The 26,451-nt window shown below is 42.2% G+C and overlaps 1 protein-coding gene across 1 annotated transcript in view; it reads left to right on the forward strand.

Annotated features, from left to right (window-relative positions):
* Positions 1-26,451, forward strand: part of thsd7aa (thrombospondin, type I, domain containing 7Aa) — a 140,950-nt gene that overhangs the window by 86,728 nt on the left and 27,771 nt on the right. The window contains exons 13-21 of the mRNA XM_061837720.1: positions 3,353-3,619; positions 16,820-16,998; positions 17,128-17,133; positions 17,236-17,369; positions 17,677-17,830; positions 23,271-23,412; positions 23,556-23,671; positions 23,755-23,872; positions 26,179-26,324. Coding sequence (XP_061693704.1) covers positions 3,353-3,619; positions 16,820-16,998; positions 17,128-17,133; positions 17,236-17,369; positions 17,677-17,830; positions 23,271-23,412; positions 23,556-23,671; positions 23,755-23,872; positions 26,179-26,324 — 1,262 coding nt within the window. The remainder of the gene's footprint in view (positions 1-3,352; positions 3,620-16,819; positions 16,999-17,127; positions 17,134-17,235; positions 17,370-17,676; positions 17,831-23,270; positions 23,413-23,555; positions 23,672-23,754; positions 23,873-26,178; positions 26,325-26,451) is intronic.

The raw sequence follows: 26,451 nt of genomic DNA on the forward strand, positions 1-26,451 counted from the left end.
GGAGACAACATTTTTTTTCTTTTTGTTCTTTTTCACAAGTTTTTCTTACGGCTCTCTTTCTGCCTCTCACTTTCTTTAGCCTGTTCTAACCTGTTGGAACTATAGTTTCTTCATCTGGTTTTAATATAGCCACTGCTTGCATTACTTCAGCTGTCTCTCCTGCCTTTCTCTTTTATCCTTGTGCTAACCAAGCTCTTGCCATCCCAAGATGTAAATCTTTCTTAATCTTGGCTTTTCCTTTCTTCCCTGCAACACTTGCCATCAATCTTTCTCCAACCTGCTGCATCCTTCAACTGTTAACTTGCCATTTAAGCCATGTTATTTTTTTATTTTTATTTTTTTCATTTTTTTATGAAACATCGTGCTGCCCGGTAAACATTGTTCCATAAAGTTTAAATCCCCTCTAGGGCAGACTTACTGTTCCGAATCTCCATTATGCGTTTCTACGTTTGTCCCGTACAGACTACTTGTCCTTTTTGGGACCTAAATCCTAATCCACTACCGTGTGTGCTACACTGGAACACAGTTAGCATAATCAGGTTACCATCTATGACCTACAATTCCACATGTAATCACACTCGCAATCACCCACTCACACATTTAAGGATCCTTATAAATACCTTCTTTAAAGGTGGAGTAACCTTAAATCCTCCTTCTGGCGGAGTAGCCTTAAAATCCTTTCTGGCAAAGTAACCTTAAGACCTCCTTTTGGCGGAGTAGCCTTCAATCTCCTTCTGGCGGAGTAGCCTTAAATCTTTCTTACCGGTCCAAGAATTGTCTCGAAAGCAGTTGTTCATGATCCGTTTACCTCCATCCACCAAGGAGGGATTGGACCCTCTCCCTCCTCGATGGGCAGTGGTGTGTTGGGATCTGGCTCGAAGTACCAAAATGTCATGTTTAAGAGCCTAACTGTATTTTAAAAAGGCGAACAGACAAGGCTTCAAGTTTTACTTACTGCAGGGCCTCTCCCTGCTACCAACCAACACCGACTCGTGTCCCCCTGCAGCTTCTTTTTATTCACATAAGTCGTATGATGAGTGTGTGTGTGGTGTGTGTGTGTGTGTGTGTGCCTGTGTCTGTTTGATTGATTACATCTGTCTGGTTGATTACATCTGTCTGATTTCAAGACAATGAGTTCAAAGGTACAAGGTAGGTGGTGATGTTTAACCAAGTACAGTATGTACAAAAATAAGAACATATGAATGATTTCTTTAAAATGGGGCGTGCAATATTATTTGCGCTTTACTTTCAGTGCAGCAAACTCACTCCAGAAGTTCAGTTAGAATGCTCAAATACCCCATAGCTCAGTGTTTAGAGCATTGGTTTGGTAAACGAGGGGTTGTGAGTTCATATCTCACTGGGGCCTCGACTCCCCAAGAGGGATTGTGTCAGGAAGGGCATCTGGTGTAATAACTGTGCCAAACAAATATGAGCGTTCATCTGAGATGTTACGCTGTGGTGACCCTGATTGGTAAAAGCCTAAAGAAACTTACTTTTTTGTGTGTATCAAGTCTCTGTATGAATGCACCTGCTCTGTGGTAGTCTCAGGGTTCTGTTTAAAGTGCAGAGAGCATCATGAAGACCAAGGAACACACCAGGCAAGTCCGAGGTGCTGTTGTGGAGAAGATTAAAGCCAGATTTGGATACAAAAAAGATTTCCCAAGCTTTAAACATCTCAAGGAGCACTGTGCATGCAATCATATTTAAATGGAAGGACTATCAGACCACTGCAAATCTACCAAGACTAGTGGGCTGTTCCTCTAAACTTTCACTTCAAACAAGGAGAAGACTAATCAGAGATGGAGTGAAGAGGCCCATGATCACTGTGGATGTACTGCAGAGATCTACAGCTGAGTTGGGAGAGTCTGTCCATAGGACAACAATTTGTCGTACACTGCACAAATCTGGCCTTTACGAAAGAGTGGCAAGAAGAAAGCCATTTCTCAAAGATATCCATAAAAAGTCTCATTTAAAGTTTGCCACAAGCCACCTGGGAGACACACCAAACATGTGGAAGAAGGTGCTCTGGTCAGATGAAATCAAAATCGAACTTTTTGGCCACAATGCAAAACGATATGTTTGGGGTAAAAGCAAATAAGCTCATCACCCTGAACTCACCATCCCCACTGGCAAACGTGGTGGTGGCAGCCTCATGGTTTGGGCCAACTTTTCTTCAGCAGAGACCGGGAAGAGGATTAAAATTGATGGGAAGATGAAAAGAGCTAAATTCAGGACCATTCTGTAAGAAAACCTGTTGGAGTCTGCAAAAGACCTGAGACTGGGACAGAAATTTATCTTCCAACAGGACAATGATCCAAAACATAAAGCCAAATCTACAATGGAATGGTTCACAAATAAATGTATCCAGGTGTTAGAATGGCCAAGTCAAAGTCGAGACCTGAATCCAATCGAGAATCTGTGGGCAGAGCTGAAGACTGCTGTTCAAAAACGCTCTCCATCCAACCTCGCTAATCTCGAGCTGTTTTGCGAGGAAGAATGGGGAAGAATTTCAGTCCCTCAATGTGCAAAACTGATCGAGACATACCCCAAGTGACTTGCAGCTGTAATTGCAGCAAAAGGTGGCGCTGCAAAGTATTAATGCAAGGCGGCCGAATAATATTGTACGCCCCACTTTTCAGGTTTTTGTTAAAAAAGTTTAAAACATCCAATAAATTTCGTTCCACTTCACCTTTGTGTCACACTTGTTGGTTTTATGACAATTTTTTTTATATCTTTATGTTTGAAGCCTAAAATGTGGTGAAAGGTTGAAAAGTTCAATACTTTTATAAGGCACTATATATATATATATATATATATATATATATATATATATATATATTATATATATATATATATATAGATAGATAGATAGATAGATAGATAGATAGATAGATAGATAGATAGATAGATAGATAGAGAACAGTATCCATTGAAAATGTTTATGTTTCATGTTTAAGATAATCAATTTGGGATAATTTTACACTTCATTTTGTATTAATATTTGGGGAGACTTTTCTGTTCTGATGTGCCTGTGATCCAGTGTTCAAACGAGGTCCTCGAAGACAACAAAAAACACAGAGAAATTTGTTGGTTTTATAGTGGTTTCAAAAACAAAAGTAAGTTTAGTTCTTTCCAGGGCATGTCATGTGGGTAAAATGACAGCATGTAGTACCTGCTTAAAAAATAAACACAGAGCATTTGGGCAAATGTTCTCTCTGGGAATGGGAGCCCAGGGTAATCTTCCCTTAGATTGGTGTTCATGAAAAATATTGTCCATTAAATTGATCCAAATATTGTATTGTATTGAATATTTTAAAGCAAGCAGTCATCTTTTGGTCTTGTATTTCTCCAGGTAAGAGCAAAACACGAGATCAGTGCAAGAACCACCAGATATATCCCCTGAGTGAAACTCAGTACTGCCCGTGCAACAAATACAATGCCCAGCCTGTGGGAAACTGGTCCGACTGTATACTTTCCGAGGGCAGCCGCTTGGAAGGACAACTAGGCATGAAGATCCAGGGCGATATCAAGGAGTGTGGTCAAGGGTATCGATACCAAGCTATGGCTTGCTATGACCAGGATAACCACATCGTTGAAACTTCACACTGCAACAGTCATGGTGAGTTAATAATGCAAAAGTAAACATACATAATAATAATAAACATCAATATAAATAATAAAATATTGAAAATTTAAATACTAATACTGTGAGGTTCACCAATCAGACATTCATTAAACAGGAAAAAAAAGGAAGCAAAGACACCAGTTCAAGTCTCGCGAGGAGAGAGGAGAGGAACTGTCTCGTACAATTCTCCACTGCACTCTCTGATTATCCTCTCCTCAGCACCTCTATTTATTTAGTTTTTAGACGCCCCTTATTTACATGGATGTTACAAAAAGGAGACGACAAGCAAAACAGTTTGAAACGAGGTGTACATATTTGTTCATGTGGGTGTACATGTGTGGAAGATTGCTGAATACATGTGTGGTCATCATTTCTTTAACAGGCAGCAGTTCTAACAGTTCTGATGATTAGATGTTTTTGTTCTTGCTATCTCCTGCTAGGAGGCTGCCACGTTATCTAGAGCAGAGCAAAGCATTTCTTTATTAGAAGCAGATGTATGATAATTATGATCACAATTATTCCTACATTTCCCCCATGTTTATCCTACATTTGCTACCACATTTTCTAGAGGAGAGCAAAGCATTCTTCATTGCAAGCAGAGCAGTAATTGAATTGGAGCAGAGCAAAGCATTTCTTCAATTCTGTTAGAAGCATTTACTTAATACTATTTACAATTATTTCTATATTATCATCCTGTTTATCCTACATTTGCTCAAATCCTTAAATCATCCAATAGATCACTCTTTCGGCTTACACTCGGAGGAAAATGTAGCACTAATTACTTGTAATCTTCTGGATCAGAGAACAGGTCTGGAAGAGAAGTCGTAACGTCATCATCGTGTTAAAGAATCTTCTTCTTTTCCTTTCGGCTTGTCCCGTTAGGGGTCGCCACAGCGTGTCATCTTTTGCCATCTTAGCCTATCTCCTGCATCTTCCTCTCTAACCCCAACTGCCCTCATGTCTTCCCTCACCACATCCATAAACCTTCTCTTTGGTCTTCCTCTCGCTTTTTTGCCTGGGAGCTCCATCCTCAGCATCCTTCTACCAATATACTCACTCTCTCGCCTCTGAACATGTCCAAACCATCGAAGTCTGCTCTCTCGAATCTTGTCTCCAAAACATCCAGCTTTGGCTGTCCCTCTAATGAGCTCATTTCTAATCCTATCCACCTTGGTCACTCCGAGCGAGAACCTCAACATCTTCATTTCTGCCACCTCCAGTTCAGATTCCTGTTGTTTCTTCAGTGCCACTGTCTCTAATCCGTACATCATGGCCGGCCTCACCACTGTTTTGTAAACTTTGCCCTTCATCCTAGCAGACACTCTTCTGTCACATAACACACCAGACACCTTTCGCCAGCTGTTCCAACCTGCTTGGACCCGTTTCTTCACTTCCTGACCACACTCTCCATTGCTCTGTATTGTTGACCCCAAGTATTTGAAGTCATCCACCCTCGCTATCTCTTCTCCCTGTAGCCTCACTCTTCCCCCTCTACTTTTCTCATTCACGCACATATATTCTGTTTTACTTCGGCTAATCTTCATTCCTCTCCTTTCCAGTGCATGTCTCCATCTTTCCAATTGTTCCTCTGCATGCTCCCTGCTTTCACTGCATATGACAATATCATCTGCGAACATCATGGTCCAAGGGGATTCCAGTCTAACCTCATCTGTCAGCCTATCCATTACCACTGCAAACAGGAAGGGGCTCAGAGCTGATCCCTGATGCAGTCCCACCTCCACCTTAAATTCCTCTGTCACACCTAAGGCACACTTCACCATTGTTCTGCTGCCATCATACATGTCCTGTACTATTTTAACATACTTCTCTGCCACACCAGACTTACGCATGCAGTACCACAGTTCCTCTCTTGGTACTCTGTCATAGGCTTTCTCTAGATCCACAAAGACACAATGTAGCTCCTTCTGACCTTCTCTGTACTTTTCCACGAGCATCCTCAAGGCAAATAATGCATCTGTAGTACTCTTTCTAGGCATGAAACCATACTGTTGCTCGCAGATACTTACTTCTGACCTGAGTCTAGCCTCCACTACTCTTTCCCATAACTTCATTGTGTGGCTCATCAACTTTATTCCTCTATAGTTCCCACAGCTCTGAACATCCCCTTTGTTCTTAAAAATGGGAACTAGAACACTTTTCCTCCATTCTTCAGGCATCTTTTCGCCCGCTAGTATTCTGTTGAATAAGTTGGTCAAAAACTCCACAGCCATCTCTCCAAATTGCTTCCATACCTCTACCGGTATGTCATCAGGACCAACTGCCTTCCCATTTTTCATCCTTTGTAATGCCTTTCTGACTTCCCCCTTAGTAATCATTTCCACTTCCTGGTCCTTCACTCTTGCCTCTTCAACTCTTCCTTCTCTCTCATTTTCTTCATTCATCAACTTCTCAAAGTATTCTTTCCATCTATTTAGCACACTACTGGCACCAGTCAACACATTTCCATCTCTATCCTTAATCAGCCTAACCTGCTGCACATCCTTCCCATCTCTATCCCTCTGTCTGCCCAACCTGTAGAGATCCTTTTCTCCTTCTTTCGTGTCCAACCTGGTGTACATGTCTTCATATGCCTCTTGTTTTTTAGCCTTTGCCACCTCTACCTTTGCCCTACGTCGCATCTCGATGTACTCCTTTCGCCTCTCCTCAGTCCTCTCAGTATCCCACTTCTTCTTCGCTAATCTCTTTCCTTGTATGACTCCCTGTATTATGGGGTTCCACCACCAAGTCTCCTTCTCCCCTTTCCTACCAGATGACACACCAAGTACTCTCCTGCCTGTCTCTCTGATCATCTTGGCTGTCGTCGTCCAGTCTTCCAGGAGCTTCGGTTGTCCATCGTGTTAAAGAATATCACTGTCATTACTCTGTTGTGCCAATAGTTGATATATTTCTGCCAATTTTGAATTTGTCGAGGCAATAGCAGTGGTTATAAGTTGGTTAAGTGATGCCTTTATGCAGGGAATACAACAGCATCCACACAATGCAAGAATAGCTGCAAAACCGCTATAGAAACTTGGACAGACAATTTTTTAGATTTTTTTAATTTTTTGCCAAACTATTTTTCCCACTGCTCAGACCTGGCTAATGTGTTTGTGTGCTCCTTCATCTTGTGGTTCAGGGTGCAGAGGCCTTGAATGGCCCTTGTGCGTGACCCATCAGGTGCTGTGATATTTGGAATAAACAACACTGGTCACCGAACATTGAGCAGTCACCACCCTTCTCGGCCAGGAGCATGTCGACCGCTATGCGGTGCTGGAACGTCATGAGTGAGGTTGCAGCTGGTTGTTCCCTTATGGCAGGGATTCCCATCCTGCAGCAATCTCGTTAACCAACTTATACTCATCTGGTATGCCGTTGGGATGCCATTTGCATCAATGTATGTCAGATCTCCATCTTTCCAAGAGGACCTTCTCCTTCGGGAGAACCCGAAGATGGATGCGGCCAATTGTATATCCTCTGCTTTGGATGGAAACACAGTCACAGATAAGAGCAGTGATACCAGTGCACACATTCCTGCTGCATTTATCAATGTGTCATACAACCTTTGACCAACACACCACCACAACATGTCGCTGCATGAGAGCAGTGGGAGCAGTGGGGCAGTTTGCAGATGGATATCATGACACAATGTTTTGTTGAGACTTTCCACCTTAAAATCTGTCCCTGTAAAGCTAACACAGGAGAAATTAGCCAATGCAACATTAGTCGAAGATATCAGTTTATCATTTACTGTCTTAGTTGTTGGATAAACACTTTTCCATTTCTGTGGTGTTAGGAGTTGTTTTAGTCATTACCTCGAGGGTACATTGTGTTGGGATTTCTGTTGGAATGACACGCATTAGTGGCCTAGGGCCCATGCATGTGATGTAACTATAGTTTACATTGTTAGCTGCATTCTACATTAATAACAACCAGTTTTGTTTCCTATTTGTAAAAAAAAGATAATCATAATAATGAAAAAAATGTTCCTCAGGCTTTTTCGGTTAAAATACTCCCTCCATAGTATATGTACACTTTTGTATGGAATTTGGATTTAAGGTAGCATTAAATTGACAAATGGTGAGAAGAAAGTGGGGGTTTCCTTTAGCATAAGCCCATAGATGTAATCCCCAGCAATTAGACTCTGCCAAGGAATTGAAAAAGTGCTGAACTGATTCACTAGGAGGCACACATGGAGTCCTCCTCTCATGCCTCGGTGACTCCTGCATAGTTGTTTACCAATGTTATTTGAAATGAGGTTGCGCCTCTTTATATTATGTGTAGACATAGTTGACTGAGTATAATAATTGGATCTGTTGTTATGTATTTTTGTCAGCTTTACAGGTGTCCAAAAGTAGCATATGAACAAAAATATCATTACAGCTGTCAATGTTGCAGCCCAACATGCTATCATATTATTTAGCCATTTTGAAGTCATGTCGACCAAGTCACCTCTAAATGAGTCAAGTGTCTTTTAAATCTTCACCAGCCTTCAGGTATTTTCAGATACTATAAATCTGCACCCATCGTATGCTGGTCTTTGCTCACCTTTCCCCTTGGGTGACTCAGCTGAGATGACCGTTTACAGTGTGTATGGTGTATCAACGTGTTTCTTTCTGCTATTTTGTCCATGTCATTCAGCTCTTGCTCAGTCTATGCCAGTGTTCGGGTAAAACTGCATGTACAGTAGATGTGAATTCATAAACAGACATAGGATGAATAGACAAATGGCAGTACTAAATGTATTAAAGCAAAGTAACTTGTTACATTTTTTCTTTCTGATGGTGTAGTGCAGGGGTGTCAAACTCATTTCTCTTGCTGGCCACGTTGTAGTTCGGGTTTCCCTCAGTGGGACATTCTTAGTGGAGGCAGCGTGGGATCGATTCCTGTTCATGGATGGTGTCGACATCTGCACTGCGACTGGCTGGCGACCAGTTCGGGGTGCAGTCTGCCGCTGCCTGAATTTAGCTGGGATTGGCTCCAGCTCTCTCTCCGAATAAATGCAGAAGTGTTGCGTCAGGAAAGGCATCCGGCGTAAAAAAATAATAAAAAAGACTGTTACTGCCGCACCACCATGACAGTGGCACAAAAATGGCTTCACACATCAATGCTGATAAAATTCCCAATTTGTTTCTAGTCCTATCAAATTGATGCATGTGAAATTTCCTTGTGACACGCCATTAGAAAACAATGTTTTTTTGTTTTTCATAAGAAATTAATGGATACACAGAATCCCCCAACTTTTTTTTTTTTTGCATTCGTTATCAATTAATAGCATTGGTATTATCTCTGGATCTGTGCCAACAACACAATCTTTTGGACACGTTTTTTGTATGTAGTTATCCAATTTGTTTTGTTTTTATTTATTTTTTTTTGGGGGGTGGGACCTTGAGTGGTCCCCACAGGTACCACTCGAACAGAAAAATGAAAATAACGGGTAGCTTTTTCATCCAGCACCTAACAGCAAAATTTAACTGTTTAGTCACCATTATGACAGCAGTCTCACTCCCATGTGTAACCAGACTACAGCGACCTTGGCAGTGGGAATGAGAACGGCTATCTTACAAGTGGCCAATAAAAACAAATTAGTTTTGTTTGTGTTAACAATGGTTTCAAAAGCAATAACTTTCCTACAATCAACAAATGAACAAGTACCAAGTAACAAGTACCCCTTTTTGCAATTTTTTTAAGCTGTTTGGGTTTCTTCATAACCTTCTGAAAGGGACTCACTTGTGTGTGTTTTTTTTTCCTTCATCATTTGTCTATCTCTCATTGTGTGGAAATTATTGGTAATTTGTATGGTCTCCCAAACAGTGTTTTGAATGGAATGAGACCCTTTCGTGCTTGTAATGTATGTATAGTTAGACTAAATCTATCATTGTGTCCAAATTGCCCCTTTTTTATTATGTGTGATTGTGAGTGCGGCTGTTTGTCTCCATGTGACCTGGAATTGGCTGACAACCAGGTCAGGGAGTACCTTGCCTCCTGCCCGTTGACAGCTGGGATAGGCTCCAGCCCTGCCCACGACCCTTGTGAGGATAAGCGGCTAAGAAAATGGATGGAGGGATGAATGGATGTGTAGCTTGAGGAAACTGACCACATTTTGGATGCACATTCCCTTGTGGATTATGTCACACACAGATCAAACACGCCCTACAAAACAATTGTTTTTGCATCCAAGTTAAATCCATGGATCATGTAATGCGTTTGTACCAGGGCTACCATTCCCCCTGTTGAGACCTGAGACTTCCCATGGCTCAAGATTGCCGCCCACTTAAAAAATGTTTTTGGTCGATTTTTCTTTTTTTTTTTTGTATCTGTGCTGACATAAATCCCATTTTGTAATGTAGTACCTTATTTTTTCCACATTTTTAGTTCTGCTGGTAAACTTTGTTGTTGCATTTTGTTTAACACATCATCTCAAAGTATGTCTTCATTTGTTACATGGTCAGCTAATCCCATAAAGGTTTTGGCTGCTGCTTCTTTTGCTGTTTTATCTGTAAATCCATTTCCTAATGATTCTTTGTCTGTATGTGATGTGTGTACTGCACATTAACATATGGCTATTTCTTTTGGTAATTGGACTGCTATGAGCAAATGTTGTAGTAGCTCTGCATGTGTCACTGTGTTCCCTGTAGTTGTCGCTATTCCTCTATTTTTCCAGTATTGTCTGTGTAGATTGTGATACCACCGTGAATACAGCAGCATCTGGTCTCAGATTGTTTAAGACTGTCCAATAATATATTGTCTGTCCAGTTCAGTCGTCCCAATCCAAATCTGGTTCTTTTTCTGTCCAATCAGGAACATTTCGTACTACCAAAACAAATTGTCCCAAACTCTCCCACTCCCGTTGTAATGACGTGTGTGGTGGTGTCCATTCCTTGTGTAGTGCATTTAGTTTGTCAGTCAGTCTTGGTCCTGCCACCACGACTGATGTACCATCTGAGTACAGATTATCAATCATGATTTTATCTGGCGTGGGCTGGTATAAGTTTACAGTATCTTACACGACATAGTCACATGCAATGAGTCACTTCCTATGTCATTTTTGGTTGTTCAATCATGTGTCGAGCCGTTTGCAGCAAGAAATCTCCTGTTCTTGTGGGAGGTTTGTTTGGAATATCTAAGGTGTAATATTAGAGTGCTGGATTCCTATTTTGTAAGACATTTAACTGTCCTCCCAGTAATTCCTTTTTTTTTTTTTTTTTACTTCTATATTTCCTGTCAGAGAAAGAATTAAGCACAGTCCTAGTTTCAGCAAGTCATCTCTTCCCAACAAACGTATGTGACAAATTAAAAAGTTGCATTTTGGGAGCGTTAGTTGTAACATTTTTTGATGGGGAGATGGCTGCTCTCTTCCTCATCTGCGGCCACAATTATTAAATGTTTCGCATAAAGCTCCATAAATTTCTCCTTTCTCTGTCAGAAAGGTGTCAATTTTCTTTTTCTTATTTTGTAGCACTCTTTCTGCGTGTAGTGCTTGGTTAATGTATTGTTACAGGCTGGCAGTCAGTTTGTCAACCCAATGTTTTTCAATCCATTGTTTTATAGGATTATTTGAATTCACATGAAGAGCATTTTTTAATTGCCCTTGATACACACTCTCTGGAGTGTGATCTTCAGGAATGCCACTGTTTGCTTTTAAACATGCAGTCATTCCAATTCGATATTCTTCAAATGGTTCATTGTTGTTTTATTTTGCTCTTCCAACAGCAGAAAAATTTCCTTTTTTTCTAAATCTAGCAGAAGTGCATGATATTAACCTTGAACTCCCTGCTGCTGTGAGAAAGTACTTTGCTGTCATCCAAATTTTCTCAAGTCTTCCGTTCCCTGGACAAATTATGTTATATCAACTTTATGAGATGTGATACCTTTAATGGCCGTTTTCACATCATCTTGAGTCCTGTTTTTTTTTGTGTGTTTTTGTATTATTTTATCCTGCCGGTTCATAATATATATTTTTTGTGTGTATGTTGAGCTGGCCAGCAAAGTCATCTAGTGTTACCCAAAATTTTTTTTAGTAGCACATTTGCTTTCTACAAACTTCTAATCCTTACACATCATTATTTATTTTTTTCCCCAGATGTTCTGTTTCAACTATTTTGCTATTTATCAACTATTTTGGTATTTGTTTTTCCCCTGTTGGAGTCACTGGTTCACCTAGGGTGACTATACTGACTTCCCCCTGAACAGGGTGACAATTACGTTCTGTTCGAGGTAATTCTCAAGCTTCTACCACAAGTGGCGGAGAATTCTTACCTCTGCATCCTCAGACAGTTGTCACTCAATTTCCTGTTCAAATGAGGTAGCGAACCTCCATTCACACTTTTATACATGCACACGTTTCACGTGGCTCACGTACAGGACACACCTTGCCCTTTTCTCAGTTTTATAGACTAATTAGACTACTCGATAGGGACTAGTATTCTCGAGGTTTGGTTCTGCCGCAGTCACCCAGACGCGCATTCACTCATTCCTCATGAGTGTGGGAGTTTCCTACTCACCAGAGATGCCTTTACTTCCTTCGGCTTCTTGTCAACCCTCAGCCTCCAGATGCAAAGTCAAGGCCCAGTCCCAGAAAGGGTCTCAAGTGCCGTGGCCACGGTCTTTGCCTGGATGTCAACTCAGCCCCTGGAAACCTCAGGTATCTTGAGATCCGGCTCGAAAGACCAAGTTAATGTCAGGTTCACCAATCAGACATTCATTAAACAGGACAAAAAAGGAAGCAAAGACAGCAGTTCAAGTCTCGCGAGGAGAGAGGAGAGGAACTGTCTCGTACAATTCACCACTGCACTCTCTGATTATCCTCTCCTCACCACCTCTATTTATTTAGTTTTAAGACGCCCCTTATTTACATGGATGTTACAAAAAGGAGACGAATAACAAAACAGTTTGAAACAAGGTGTACATGTTTGTTCATGAGCGTGTGCATGTGTGGAAGATTGCTGAATACATATATGGTCACCATTTCTTTAACAGGCAGCAGTTCTAACAGTTCTGATGATTAGATGTTTTTGTTCTTGCTATCTCCTGCTAGGAGGCTACCACGTTATCTAGAGTAGAGCAAAGCGTTTCTTTATTAGAAGCAGATGTATGATAATTATGATCACAATTATTCCTACAAATACTAAAATAAAAATAGAATAGATGCGCCCCTATCCCTGAATCTGACGTATCAACCTCTATGACAAACGTCCTATCTGGATAGGGCAAGGTGAGGACTGGAGCTGAGATAAAGCTGGCCTTGAGCTTACGGATGGCTACCTGGCAGGCTGGGTTCCAAACAAAGGAACTGTGGGGTGAGGTTAGTGCATGCAATGGGGCTGCAACTGTACTAAAGTTTGGATGAATTTGAGGTAGAAGTTGGCAAACCCAATAAACCTCTGCACCTCCTTGCTGGTAGTCAGAGTGGGCCAATGAAGAATAGCCTCGGCCTTGCTGGGATCCATGCATATCTCTCCCTCCGCCAAGACAAAGCCTACTGTGAAGAAAATAAGTATTTCAACATCCTGCTATATTGCAAGTTCTCCCACTTAGAAGTCATGGAGGGGTCTGAAATTTTCATCGTTGGCACATGTCCACTGTGAGAGAGATAATCTAAAAACCAAACAACAGAAATCACAATGTATGATTTTTTAACGATTTATTTGTGTGATACAGCTGCAAATTAGTATTTGAACACCTGTATATCAGCTACAATTCTGACTCTCAAAGACCTGTTAGTCCGCCTTTAATCCTAAATCAGATGCACCTGTGTGAGGTCGTTAGCTGCATAAAGACACCTGTCCAAACCATACAATCAGTAAGACTCAAACTTGTGACATGGCCAAGACCAAAGAGCTCCGGTCCTGAAAGAGAATATAGTCTCCCGCGAGGGGGTGAGGAGCTGGGCAGCAGGTCAATGGTGCACTCATATGGCCTGTGAGGAGGAAGCGACTTGCTCTTACACTTGGAAAATACTTTCTCCAGGTCATTGTAACAGGAGGGGAATGAAGATTGGTCCGGCTATTCTTGCGTTGTTTGAATGGCCTCTCCCTCTGCGCTTCCTGGGACGAGAGGCACGTACGTGCACAGTTGACTCCCCAGGACGTGATTTTTCCAGTCGACCAGTCAATATGGGGCTTATGTATTCTCAGCCAGGGAAACCCCCCCCCCCCAAGATTATGTTATGGCCCATGGTGTCATAAACATGGAAGCTAATACGTTCAGAATGTGAATCCTGAAATGTCAGAGTGAGCGTCTGAGTGTGGTGGGTGATTTTGCCGAGGAAACTGCCATTTGCGGAATAAGCATTACGGGGCCCTGTACTGCGAAGGTCGTTAGACCCGTGCTTTTGATCAGCTGAGAATTTAAAAGATTGGCGTCCGAACCCGAGTCTTTGAATGCAGTTGTCCTGAGATGCTGTCCTCCCGAACGCAGAGTGACAAGAGGAAGTGCTTGGTCCGGACTGTCCTGAATGAGGTAAAAAGGAACTGTAGTCAGGGTTCGGGGTGAGGTACCAGCTGGTTTTACTGAGCAGTGGGTCACTGTGTGCCCCGGCTTTCCACAGGAGAAGCAGAGTCCCTCCCTCTGATGGCATTGGCGTTCCTCTGATGACAGGTGGGGGCGGCCCAGCTGCATGGGCTTCTTCACCTCATCAGTTGTACCTTGAGGAGTGTCAGTGTCCCTGATACGCGTAGGTGTGTCCCTCTGCCAGGCGGTGTCTTTCTCCCGATCCATGAGTCTCTTGTCTATTTTCAAAGTGAGAGCGATGAATGTGTCCAGTTCTGTTGGCAGGTCCAGTGGAATCAGCTCGTCCTTTATCGCGGAGACAGCCCTTTAAAGAATGCATCTCGGGGTGCCCTGTTGCTCCACAGGGTTTCGGCTGCAAGAATGCAGAGGTCAATGGCGTAGTCGGAGACCCAGCGCTTGCCTTGCCGCAGGTTGATCAAGGAGTTCGCCACTTCGTGTTCAGGGGATACAAACTGGAACATTTGCGCAATGGACTTCACGAAGGACGCCCACGTCCAACACGTGTCTGTGTCGCAGCTCTACTCAGTGGTTGCCCATTCTTCAGCGCGTCCCATCAATGGGAAATAATGAACGCAATCTTGACTCTGTCAGAGGGAAAGGCGGCTGTCTGTAGCCCAAAGTGGAGCTCGCACTGGGTGATGAATGGCTTGACATTACCAGTGTCACCTGAGAAACGCTCCAGACAGGAGAGAGGAGACCAGACATCAGAATGTGCACCGCGGACCGGTGAGGGGACTGGCTCGTGGATACAGGATACCGGTTGGTGTTGGCTCCGCTGGGGAAGGATGCAGACAGAAAACTAAGCCGGGCAAATACCTTACAAAACTGGTTGCTCAGCTGCTGCAACTGGCGAGCAACAATCTGGAGATGTTCGGCATGTTCGGCGAGATGCTGTCCTTGAGCTTGGTGGGCATTGCACACCCGATCTGAGTCAGCTGGGTCCATATGCTGGCCAGATCATTCTGTCATGAACAGAACACAAGGCTGAACTCAAAGTGTACAACTCACGAGACCAGGTACAGTTCGTGAAGCGTCTTTTTTCAGTCCAAGGTCGAAACAAAGGGAGGCACTCCAAAGAAGCAGCAATACCAAAATCAGTAGGCGTGATGGGAGGGTCATTAACTCGGCAGGGTTCGGTACACAGAGTCGCAAGGACATAGGTAAAGGGTTGCGGGAATGTGACATAGTAGTACAACGATCTGCCAAGGACCAGACCGCTCAGCGAAACAGGTGCGCACCGCATCGGGAACAGACACACCCATGACAGTATTGAGATCTTGTTGGTACATACATATGACTGTCAATAATTAAAGTGGCCTTAATTAGTTTAACTATTGTATAATGCAAAGTAACCAACTATTATTGTTTTTCATGTCAGTTGACCTAGCTCAGAGGCAGTAATTTCATTTCGTATGCATTGTCAATATTAGAATCAGTCAAGGGGGAGGTATTTCATTGTTGTTTTATGTGAAAGTCAAAATCTGTCGGGCCACTTGGATCTGTAAGAACATCGGTTGATATTTGCCAGCATGGACAGGCAAGGGACTAAAGAATTAGAGAGCAGTCATGGCCTTGGGGAAAAAAAATAGAAGACATCAAATCATATGGGGGAATGGGAATGTCTATACTTGTTCAAGGAATCGTGATGGGAGACTATGCTTTCCTCCCTGTTTGATGGTGACTGACAGCAGCTGTAATTAATACTCTGAATTGATGATGCGTCCAGCTTTCGCTCTGGTTTCAGCATCCTTTAATTGTTGCTTTTACCCCACAAACATTGTGGGAATGACGCCACCCTTTTATCCCAAGGCTGCAGCTGTAAACCAGTGCAATTCAGTTTTGGTTTACCAGTACAGTCGATGTATTTAGGGTGTCATTGAAAATTTTCAGCATAGTCCAGCTGTCCCCCAATTTTTTTGTGTCTTGTACTGGCAGCATATTTCCAAACACAGTGTTGTATAATGGGAGTGCCGTGATGTTGGTGCGTGTAATGTGCTTGTTAGTACACAGTTGTAGTTTGTGCATTATTGAAAATAACATTATGTTGATGGGGATGGAGCTTCATGTCATGCTGCTGCCTTTGTTCCACACCACTAGTCCTGTGGTGCCTCTGGAATGAAGTATATTTATTGAATACATTTTATGACTTCGCAATGTTCGGTGCTTAAAGTCATTTAATCACAAATCACTTTTTGGCATAGCGTCTTCCATTCATCTAATTTACCAAGGATTTTCAAGTCATCTATTTGTTGCTGTGGTTGTACAATAACTATTTGTATAAATTGCAATTTTAGTCTGGTTCCCAAAAGAGCACCAGATGTTGCTTGGTGTGCCTTTTCCAAGACACCAACCTCACTGAATCAACTTAATAGTTCTTTTTCCAAGTGGTCCCCATCCTTTTCTGCACCTTGAACTGGTTTGAAAACATTAGGGCTGGGTGATATGGGAAAAAATATCCTATCTCGATATTGTTTTCAGTCGATATTGATCTATATCACGGTGTACATTACATTTTGTATTCAATACTAAATGTTCCTTGATAGTTTCAAACTTTTATGTTAGATATCTGTTATACAGTATATATCATGAGCTTTAGACAAGACCCAAGAATTGTTGACTCAAGTGAAGTCTTGTGATTCAAGTCACCCACCTTTGATATACATTATATTGTCATATTGTTTTAAGGGTACATTGAGGAGGCTTGCATCATTCCCTGTCCATCTGACTGCAAGCTCAGTGAGTGGTCCAACTGGTCACGATGCAGCAAATCATGTGGTAGTGGCGTCAAAGTTCGATCAAAATGGCTCAGAGAAAAACCATACAATGGTGGTAGACCTTGTCCCAAACTTGACCACGTCAACCAGGTAATTTATTTCTTACTAAATTTTAAAATCTAAGCTTTAGCTATGAAAGGTTAGCTTTTACAAATACTTAATATAATTTCAATGACCAATGTTTTTGTTCTCTCTCCTTTTGTTGCATTTTGACTACAGGCACAAGTAAGTTCTTTTATTTTTTCCTGCATACTTGTAGACTGTACTGCTGTATAAATGTTCCTTAATAAGACCAGTCAGGTTATTTTTGGAATTTGTTTAAATTAGGTATATGAAGTGGTGCCTTGCCTCAGTGACTGTGGGCAGTATGTATGGGTGGCAGAGCCATGGAGTGTCTGGAAAGTTAGCAATGTGGACCTGAAAGGCAACTGTGGTGAAGGTGTTCAGACCAGAAAAGTCAGGTAAAGATTTTGGTGAACAATATGTCTGATTTTCCAAATACTATACATAACTTGCACTCCAAAATAATTTCAACATGACTTAGTTGCTGTGTTTGTGATACTTTATATCACAAATGCCACAATGTTACAACATTTTATTTTACACAATGATAAAATAACATACATACAGTTTCATATATCAAGAAGGAAATGCTTTTAGCTCCTGCCAGGGCATCTCTATTTCGGTTTTGTAATCACATGGGAGTCCTTCTAAATATTAAGGCAGACACCTTTCTTCTAAGTAAGAATAATGATGACTGTATAACAGGTGTATGCTGAACACAAGAGACGGCCCCTTGGAGCAGGTGGAGGACTACCTGTGTGATCCAGAGGCGATGCCTCTGGGAGCTCGTAATAGCCAACTGCCCTGTCCAGAGGACTGCGTGTTATCAGACTGGGGAGCCTGGAGTCCATGTCAACTGGTGAGAATGTCATGGATTTCTTTAATGGCTTTATTTCACTCTACCATCGACAAAATGGAAGGGACAGGATGGACAAACATGACAGGTCATGATTGCCCTGGACAGCCAGTGAAATGTTTAAATTACCAATATACAGTGTGCTCTTGCCCATTCGTGTTTCACCGTTTGCTCCCGCATATTTTTGGATTTGGGTCTCCATTTTTTTTTTTAATTTACAATATTTTCACAATGAGAGAGGTCATGAATTCATTTCTAAATAGGCAATATGCCACATTAGTCATTGGGCCTTACAATGTGGTGCACCTAATGTGCACATTCAGTTTTACATTTGCTAATGTAGTCGTGGGATCTTGTCCAACACAATGCATTGATTATTCAGTCAGATACTCGTAGTACGTAAGTGCTTCATCATGTAGGTATCTCATTCTCCAACAATGATCATAACAGTGAGAACTTTTAACATTTCACAAGCAAACAGAAAAAATTTTACATTGTCCCACACTCGACATGCATAGCCCAGTCATTATTGAAGATGTTGTTCAGACTCATGGTGTTCGAAATCAAAATTATCCTACCACAGCAACTACAATAGCATAGTTTGCAAATAATCAAACAAATAAAAGAAGGACTCACGAAATACACACAAAACATTTAAACACAATTTAAATGCTCCCAGTATGCTTTGTGGCACTGGGAGGTCCATTGTGCCACAAAGCAGGCTGGGAGCATGACAAACCAACGTGGATAATGGGGGAAAACTGTATTTCGTCTTCACTTCCTGTTATGGAAATCGTGATAGACCGCGAAAAGACTCGGTAAGACATTGAAACACATGGAAAAAAGAGGCGAAAATTCCAAACAGGAAAACATTTGGACATAGAGAGCTGCCATGGCCACTAGGAGCATAGTGTAGCATTTGGCACAGTGAACCTATGGCTCATGAGACTGGCTCTTTTGATGGTTGCACGTGGCTCGCAGAGCCCTCATAACGACATACTGAACATGTTATATCTGTTGTGCAGGCAACCCAAATGAGTCAGAGAAAGTTTGTCCTAGTGTGGTTGTCGTAGTTTGCTGTGGCAGTCGATGTGTGCAGGCACAAATGTTACACTTTAAAAACCCACCCAATTATTTGTGCAGCATATTGAAATTATTTTATTTCTGTAAACAGTACAGAATACACAGTTAGCTAACAGCACATAAATAGCATCTGCTAAACAGTTCTCACACGCTATACGTTTCACTTGTACTGCTGCTTCTTCTTCGAATGAGCTGGGCAGCGTCGGCCGGTGGCTGCAGCACAGCACACTCGGCTGGTGATCTGCTGTTACTATAAGAACGTACACACTTAAACGAAGCAAATGTTTTACATGCCCAGTCACACAAGAGTTGAATATGAGGGGTAAAGTATTTTAAATAAATATTGTGTGTGTTGTGTGTGGGAGGGCCAAAAATAATGTTTATAACCGTACATGTTATTAATGTCTTAGCCATTCCATTACAAACACAATGTGCCACACAAAATCAGGTCGGAACAGCTAATGATGGAAACACTTTTGATAAAGGTCGCTCAAAGAAAAAAACATGAGGAGTACCGAAGTTTTCAGCAAGAATGGACAGCCTTTTTGGAGAAAGAGGGATCTGCTGTGTGTCTAAATTATAATGATAAAATTGCAGCAATGAAATGCTTAGATATAAAGCACCACTTCGACACATGCCTTACTGTGTTTGTATCAAAATATCCTGCGGGGTACAGCAGGTAGGAAGCATGTAAAGAGCTACTTTCCAGTGTCCAAGTTAGTCAGCACCAAATCTGTGTTTGGACCCAACAAGGTGAATGGAAATCAGAAATCAGTTTGCTGGTGCTTTACCAATTATGAGAAATGGAAAGCCATTGATAGATTGGGAGTATGCCAAAGAATTCGTTCTTGATGTTTCCAATAAACATTTTGGCAACTTTGCATAAAGATGAGATAATCAAACAAATAAAGGCCATGCCTTCGTCAGTAAGAACTGTTCACCATCGTACCATCATAATGGTAAATCAAACTGAATTACGTTCACGATTAACGGATGGAAGTCTCAACGCCTGCATAGATCTTAATGTAATGACATATGAAACAGACTATAAAGCCATGAGAAAAAACATGCAGCACCAGATGTCACATTAATGGTAAGAGGTTTGTCATCATTGGTTACCTACAGCGTAACAATATTATTTAAAATAATTGAGAGACTTATTGTACTCTAAAAGTGTTGGTCTTACATAAATGTCCAAATACACCTGGATTTAGTTCTTAAAATATTGTATGGCTCTTTTGAAGTTACATTTTAAAATATTTGGCATTTATGGCTCTCTCAGTCGTAAAGGTTCCCAACCCCTGGTGTAGATGAACCCTAACTCATTGCTTTGAGACAAAATGTCATGTTTTCTCCTAAACTACAGTTTATTACTGACTATATTAATTTATTGGAAACAAAACGTTATACTTTTAGTACTGGAAATAATACAAAGAATTGAGTTCACCACATCTCTGAAAATTTATTTGCAATACATTTTTTAGGCGGCGCGGTGACTCAGCTGAAAAGTGTTGGCCTCACAGTTCTGAGGTCCCGGGTTCAATCCCGGACCCGCCTGTGTTGAGTTTGCATGTTCTCCCCGTGCCTGTGTGGGTTTTCTCCGGGCACTCAAGTTTCTTCACCAAAAACATGAAACATTAATTGGACACGCTAAATTGCCCCGAGGTGGGATTGTGAGTGTGGCTGTTTGTTTCTATGTGCCCAGGGATTGACTGGCAACCACTGACCCCTTCTTGCATCAAGTAATATATATTGAGCTTTACAAACATGACACCTCCTTTTCATTTAGCTATTGCCCTTGCAGATGTCACCACTCCATTGAGTGGGACACTAGTTATAAATTAAACATTAAGCATAAAAACATAGCCACCCTTAAAATTGTAGCAGTTAAATGAAAATCAATGTGGGGGAAAAAATTGTGCCTCCTGAGTTTCTGGAGCTTAGTTAATAGTTAACCAACTCTTGCTCAACTGTCAAATGAATTTAGTTTCCCTGTCCTCTCTGGTTTTCTAGTGGCAGATGAAATTAGATGCCATAGGTGTCGTCGGTTATGTTTAAGTTGCAAATCTTTCATGTTGTTGTTGCATTTTTCCTGACATCAAAAACATTCTTAAATCCAAATGTAATAATCTTCAAGGTCCCTTTACTGTATGGTGCTGTAAAAAAAAATATTTGCGCCCTTCCTGATTCCTGATTTTCTTTTTATTTTGCATATCTATCTATCACACACAATGGTTTCTGTCATGAGCAGGACATGGGCTAGGAACCAAAGACAACAACTTTAATTACAATTACCAAAACATGAGCTAAAAGGCAAGGTTGAGAGTCCCTCACCAGGTCCAGTCCGGTGGCCTTCCAGGCCACGCCAAGTGAAGTGACTAGCTGGGTAGTCCAGGAGGTCAGCCAAGTCTTTAACGGGGCCATTCAGGTGGACGTCTTTGATGGAGACCAAAATGGCAAAGCAGGAACCAAGCAACAGGAACAGATAGCGGTAAGGTGGTGGCCGCTGGCTGAGCACCGTCGGAGCAAGAGGCAGCGGAGATGGTTGAAGCACCTCTGCCGGAGCAGGACCGAAAGGCAGCTGCTGGTCAAGCGTCGCTGCAAGAGTAATAGAGGTGGCGGCCACGGGTCGCCTGCCTTGAGAGCAGGAGCAAGAGCAGGAGGCCACTGTTGGACAAGCGCTGCTGGAGCAGGAGGTGGCTACTGGCCAAGTGTTGACCTGAAGCAAGATCAAGGGAGCGGCTGCTGGTTGAGCAATGCTGTACCAGGAGAGAGAAGTGGCAGCGACAGGTCAAGTACAGTCTTCAGAGCGAGAGGCAGCGGCCGCAGGTTGGGGGCTGCTGGAGCAAGAGCAGTAGCTGGCTGTGAGTGATGTGCTACCGGAACAAGAGCAGGAGGTGGCCGCTGAAGCATAGGCGAGGGGCAACAACCGTAGGTCGAGCATTGCTGCCGGAGCAAGAGCTGGAGGCAGATGCTGTTGGGCGCCGCTGCATAAGAGCATGAGCGAGGGGTGGCGGCCGCAGATTGAGTACCACCACCTGAATAGGTGTGCAGCACCTGTCGGGTCCTGCCCATACAGGAGAAAGAAGTGGCCGCTACAAGCTGGGCACCATGTGAACAGGAGCAAAAGGTGGCTGCCGTGCCCAAGGCGCAGCCGGGATAGGAGCAAGAAGTGGTCCCCGCAGGCCACGCGCTGCCGGAACTGGAACAAGAGATGATCTCCACAGGCTGGAACAAGAGCAAGAGGTGGTCACCTCGAGCTGGGCGTCGCTGTAACAGGAGCAAGAGGCGGTGGGAAACGGGTCGTTAAATCTCCTCTTCTGAATCATATCAACAAGAACCACAAAATACAGGGCCCTCTGTTTCAGTATAGTGTCCGGCTGCTCCTTAAGGTGGAGATAGAGGGCAGCAAGTTATTCGTCCTGCTACGCTCAAAGGGCTTTATGCACTGAGTCCTAGTCTGCTGACTCCATGTCTGGCCAGTTCATTCTGTTATAGCAATACATGGATAGGACCCAAATCCAATGACTCCAAGGCAAGAGGTAGTTAAGAAGAGAAGTTTAATCCCAGGCAAAGGTTGATCTGCAGGACCACAGTCAAAAAAGGCGATAATTACCAAAACGTGAAGCGAAAGACAAGGCTCAGAAATCGAGGCAAGGTCCAAAAAACAAAGGACAAGATTGCTATGAATCAAAATCATGGAACAAAAAATACAAAAACCTGACTATGAGGCACAAGGAACATGGGAACCTCGCAACAAAGCACAATGAAATCGCAAAGAACAACATGACACATGAGGCTTATATGTATGGCATAATTAACACAAGGCACTGCTCCTAGGAGCAGAGGCACACAAGGCGATGGAGCATGCCGCTGACAGTTTCAATTCATCAAACCAATTTTAATATCACTCAATAAAAAATGTAGTTTTCAAAAGACAATTCAAATTATTAAAGCACAAAAAATCCAAACCAATCTAACTCTCTGTGAAACAGTAAATGCCCCTGGAACCTAATAACAGGTTGTGCCACCCATGGCAGCAATAAGTGAAATGAAGATTTGACAAAAATTGCTAATTGGTGAGTCACATCGTTCTGGAAGAATTTTGTCTGAGTAATATTAAAATTGGTTTATTTGAGATCTCTGTGTGTGATAAATCTGCAAAAAAAAAAAACAACCTAAAATTATGAGGGTGGCAAATAATTTTTTTATGGGTTTTGCATCATAGAATACTGATGGGCTGCCAGGTTTGCGTTTGCACTTAAACAAAACAAATGACAAACTATGTGAACATTTAACTCTCTATCAATCCATATATTGTGTCTATCCATATCGTATCTATTATTCCTTTGTTCCTTAGCCATGTACTGGGAACAGTACACGGGAGAGGAGGGCTTACCCAGCCCGTCAACCAGGAGAGGAGAAGTTGTGTCCTCCGACCACTGAAGGAGAGCTTTGTAAACTGAACAGCAATTGCTTCCACTATTCCTACAACATCACTGGTGAGACTCAAAGGTCTTGGTCAAGCAGTACAGTAGTCTTCTATGGAAACAATTAATGTTGGAAAGCTGACCTGAGAAAACTCTGCTGAGGGTGCCTGAACAAAGGCAAACCTTGTTTCTCTACTGATTACTGATCCGTGCAGACTGGAGTACCTGTCAACTGAGTGATCGAGCTGTCTGTGGAAATGGTATCAAAACCCGCATGTTGGACTGTGTACGGAGTGATGGCAAATCTGTTGACCTAAGGTTCTGTAAAGAGGTAGGTCTAATTATTATTATTATTATTTTTACTTCTTTCGCTAACAAATAAAGCCAGAGTTCAGGCAAAGAGTTGTCTTTCAGCTTGGCCTAGAGAGGAAGTGGCAAATGAATGCATCCTGTGTTGTGGAGTGCCCCATCAACTGCCATCTGTCTGAGTGGTCAGCATGGGCCAACTGTACCCATAAATGCGGACTCCATGGTATGTGTGTTTTAGTTCTTGGCAGTTTTTAAAAGCTGGAGAAGGCTCATAACGGCCAGCTCACTTGAAAAAGTGTAGGCCGTGGAGCATCGAATATCAGGTTCAAAATTAAATTTTAAAAATTGAGAATGCTTGCAAGAGGCAAACCATGTAATATCCTGACCACTACTAAGGCAAAGCGAAGCAAATTTATTTGTATAGCGCATTTCATACACGAGGTAACTCAATGTGCTTTACATGATTAAAAGCCTTTGAAAACAAGGATATATAACATTTAAAATGGGATAAAAACAATAAAAATGACAATATTTATATACAGTATATTTTAAAAACTACAATTAAAACCACCTACAGTGCAAGAAATATGATTAAAAAGTGGAAATACTCTATAAAGCATGAGAAAAAAAGAAGAGTTTTTACCCTGGATTTAAAATCATTCACATTGGGGCCGACCTCACCTCTGATGGCAACTTATTCCATTGGTGTGCAGCATAATAGCTCAATGCTGCTACACCACGTTTGCTTTGGACTCTGTGCGCCACTATGTGACCCAAGTCAGTCGATCTCAGAGCTCTACAGGGTTTGTATTCCATAAGTATTTCTTTCATGTATTCAGGACCTAAATTATTTAGTTATCTATAGACCAGTAGCAGAACTTCAAAATCTATTCTAAAGCTGACTGGAAGCCAGTGCGAGGACATTAGGATTGGAGTTGTATGGTCTGAGCGATTTGTTTTGGTCAGAAAACGAGCTGCAGCATTTTGAATTAACTGAAGTTGTTTAATACTCTTTTTAGGGAGTCTAGTCAGAACACCATTATAGTAAAGTCTACTTGAGATAAAAGCATGCATGAGCTTTTTCTGGTCTGCTTGACACATACAGGTTCACTCTAGATATGTTCTTCAGATGGTAGAAGGCAGTTTTTGTGATTGATTTGATACGACGGTTGAAAGTCAGGTCAGAATCAATCAGAACACCAAGGTTTCGGACGTGGTCTTTGCTTTTTAAAGATAGAGAGTCCAGGTATTTACTCACAGCAATTCCCTTTCCTTTATTGCCAAAAACAATTGTCTCGGTTTTGTTGTGACTTAGTTGAAGAACATTTTGGCTCATCCAGTTATTTATCTGCTTTAGACAGTGGCACAACACTTGATTTGAACTGTAGTCATCTGGAGACACTGCTAAATATAACTGTATTATCTGCATACAATGAAGAATTGAAGAATTTGACCCAGGGGAAGCATATACAGGTGGCACGGTGGATCAGATGGTAAATCATTGGTCTCACAGTTCTGAGGACCCTGGTTCAATCCTACCCCGCCTGTGTGGTATGTTCATGTTCTCCCTGTGCCTGTGTGGGTTTTCTCCGGGCAGTCAGGTTTCCTCCCCCCAAAAACATGCAACATTAATTGGACATTCTAAATTGCCCCTTGGTGGGATTGTGAGTGTGGCTGTTTGTCTCTATGGGCCCAGGGATTGGCCAGCAACCACTTCAGGGTGTACCCCGCCTCCTGCCTGTTGACAGCTGGAATAGGATCCATCACTCCCCATGAACTTCGTGAGGATAACCAGTAAAGAAAATGGAGGGATGGATGGATTGATAGCATATACAAGCTTAACAGAAGAGGTCCAAGAACTGACCTTGTGATTTCTTCATACAGCACTATACTTTGTTGACTGTGAGTGAGCAATCACTGGAGTAAACTGGGATCTCGTATGATTATCTTATAATTAGATGTGCTTCATGATGTGAGAAACAATTCTTACAGGTTATCTCCAACTGAAAGCGTGCTAATGTATCATTGCAGGTCAATAATCGACTGTGAATTATGAGTGCTATGGTTTTCTGGAAACACTCTGTATTCCACAAGTCTGTGAGAAGAGCAACAACCAGCAGCAATTGCACTTGAAAGTAGATTTGAAGTAAGAGGTCAGACTCACCCTCTTTAAAAACATGGGAAAAAGGCCCAATGAATCTTAAGGGTCTGTTGGGAAAATCTGGCAGAATCTCCTGTCAGAAGGAATTTCAACTATTACCTCCGAAAGAACGTTGCTCATATTCTGGAAGATCCAGGGGATATTGAGTCAGAGTGTACTATGTTCCACGCTTCCAATACTGAGGCGGCAGACTGAATCTGTGGCTATAAAATGGTCGGTGTTTGTCAGGGATTGAAATTGGATATATAATCTATGAAAGTTTAACTTTTTAAATTGAATTATTGAAAGAAAGAAACCTTTCCATAATATCTGTCCAGAACCAGTAGCAAAGGTAATTGTCTTTTCTGCCTCCTTTCTCCTGTCATCAGGCAAGCTATGGAGAAGGCGGACAGTTATTCAGGCTCCGCAGGGTGACGGGAGGCCTTGCCCAACCCAGATGCAACAGTGGAAGCCGTGCCTTGTGAAGCCCTGCTACAGCTGGAGATACAGCATGTGGTCTGAATGCAAGTCTGAGGTCAGTCAGCTTCCCACTCCATCTGTGGACAGATACACATTTTGAACATCACTGGAATCCATCTTTTGAACAAATGTTTAGCGGTACATCCCTCAATCAATTCATTAGCTATCGTAGACTTTGAACT

Source organism: Syngnathoides biaculeatus, chromosome 1 (genome assembly GCF_019802595.1).
Source record: "Syngnathoides biaculeatus isolate LvHL_M chromosome 1, ASM1980259v1, whole genome shotgun sequence".
Taxonomy (NCBI): Eukaryota; Metazoa; Chordata; class Actinopteri; order Syngnathiformes; family Syngnathidae; genus Syngnathoides; species Syngnathoides biaculeatus.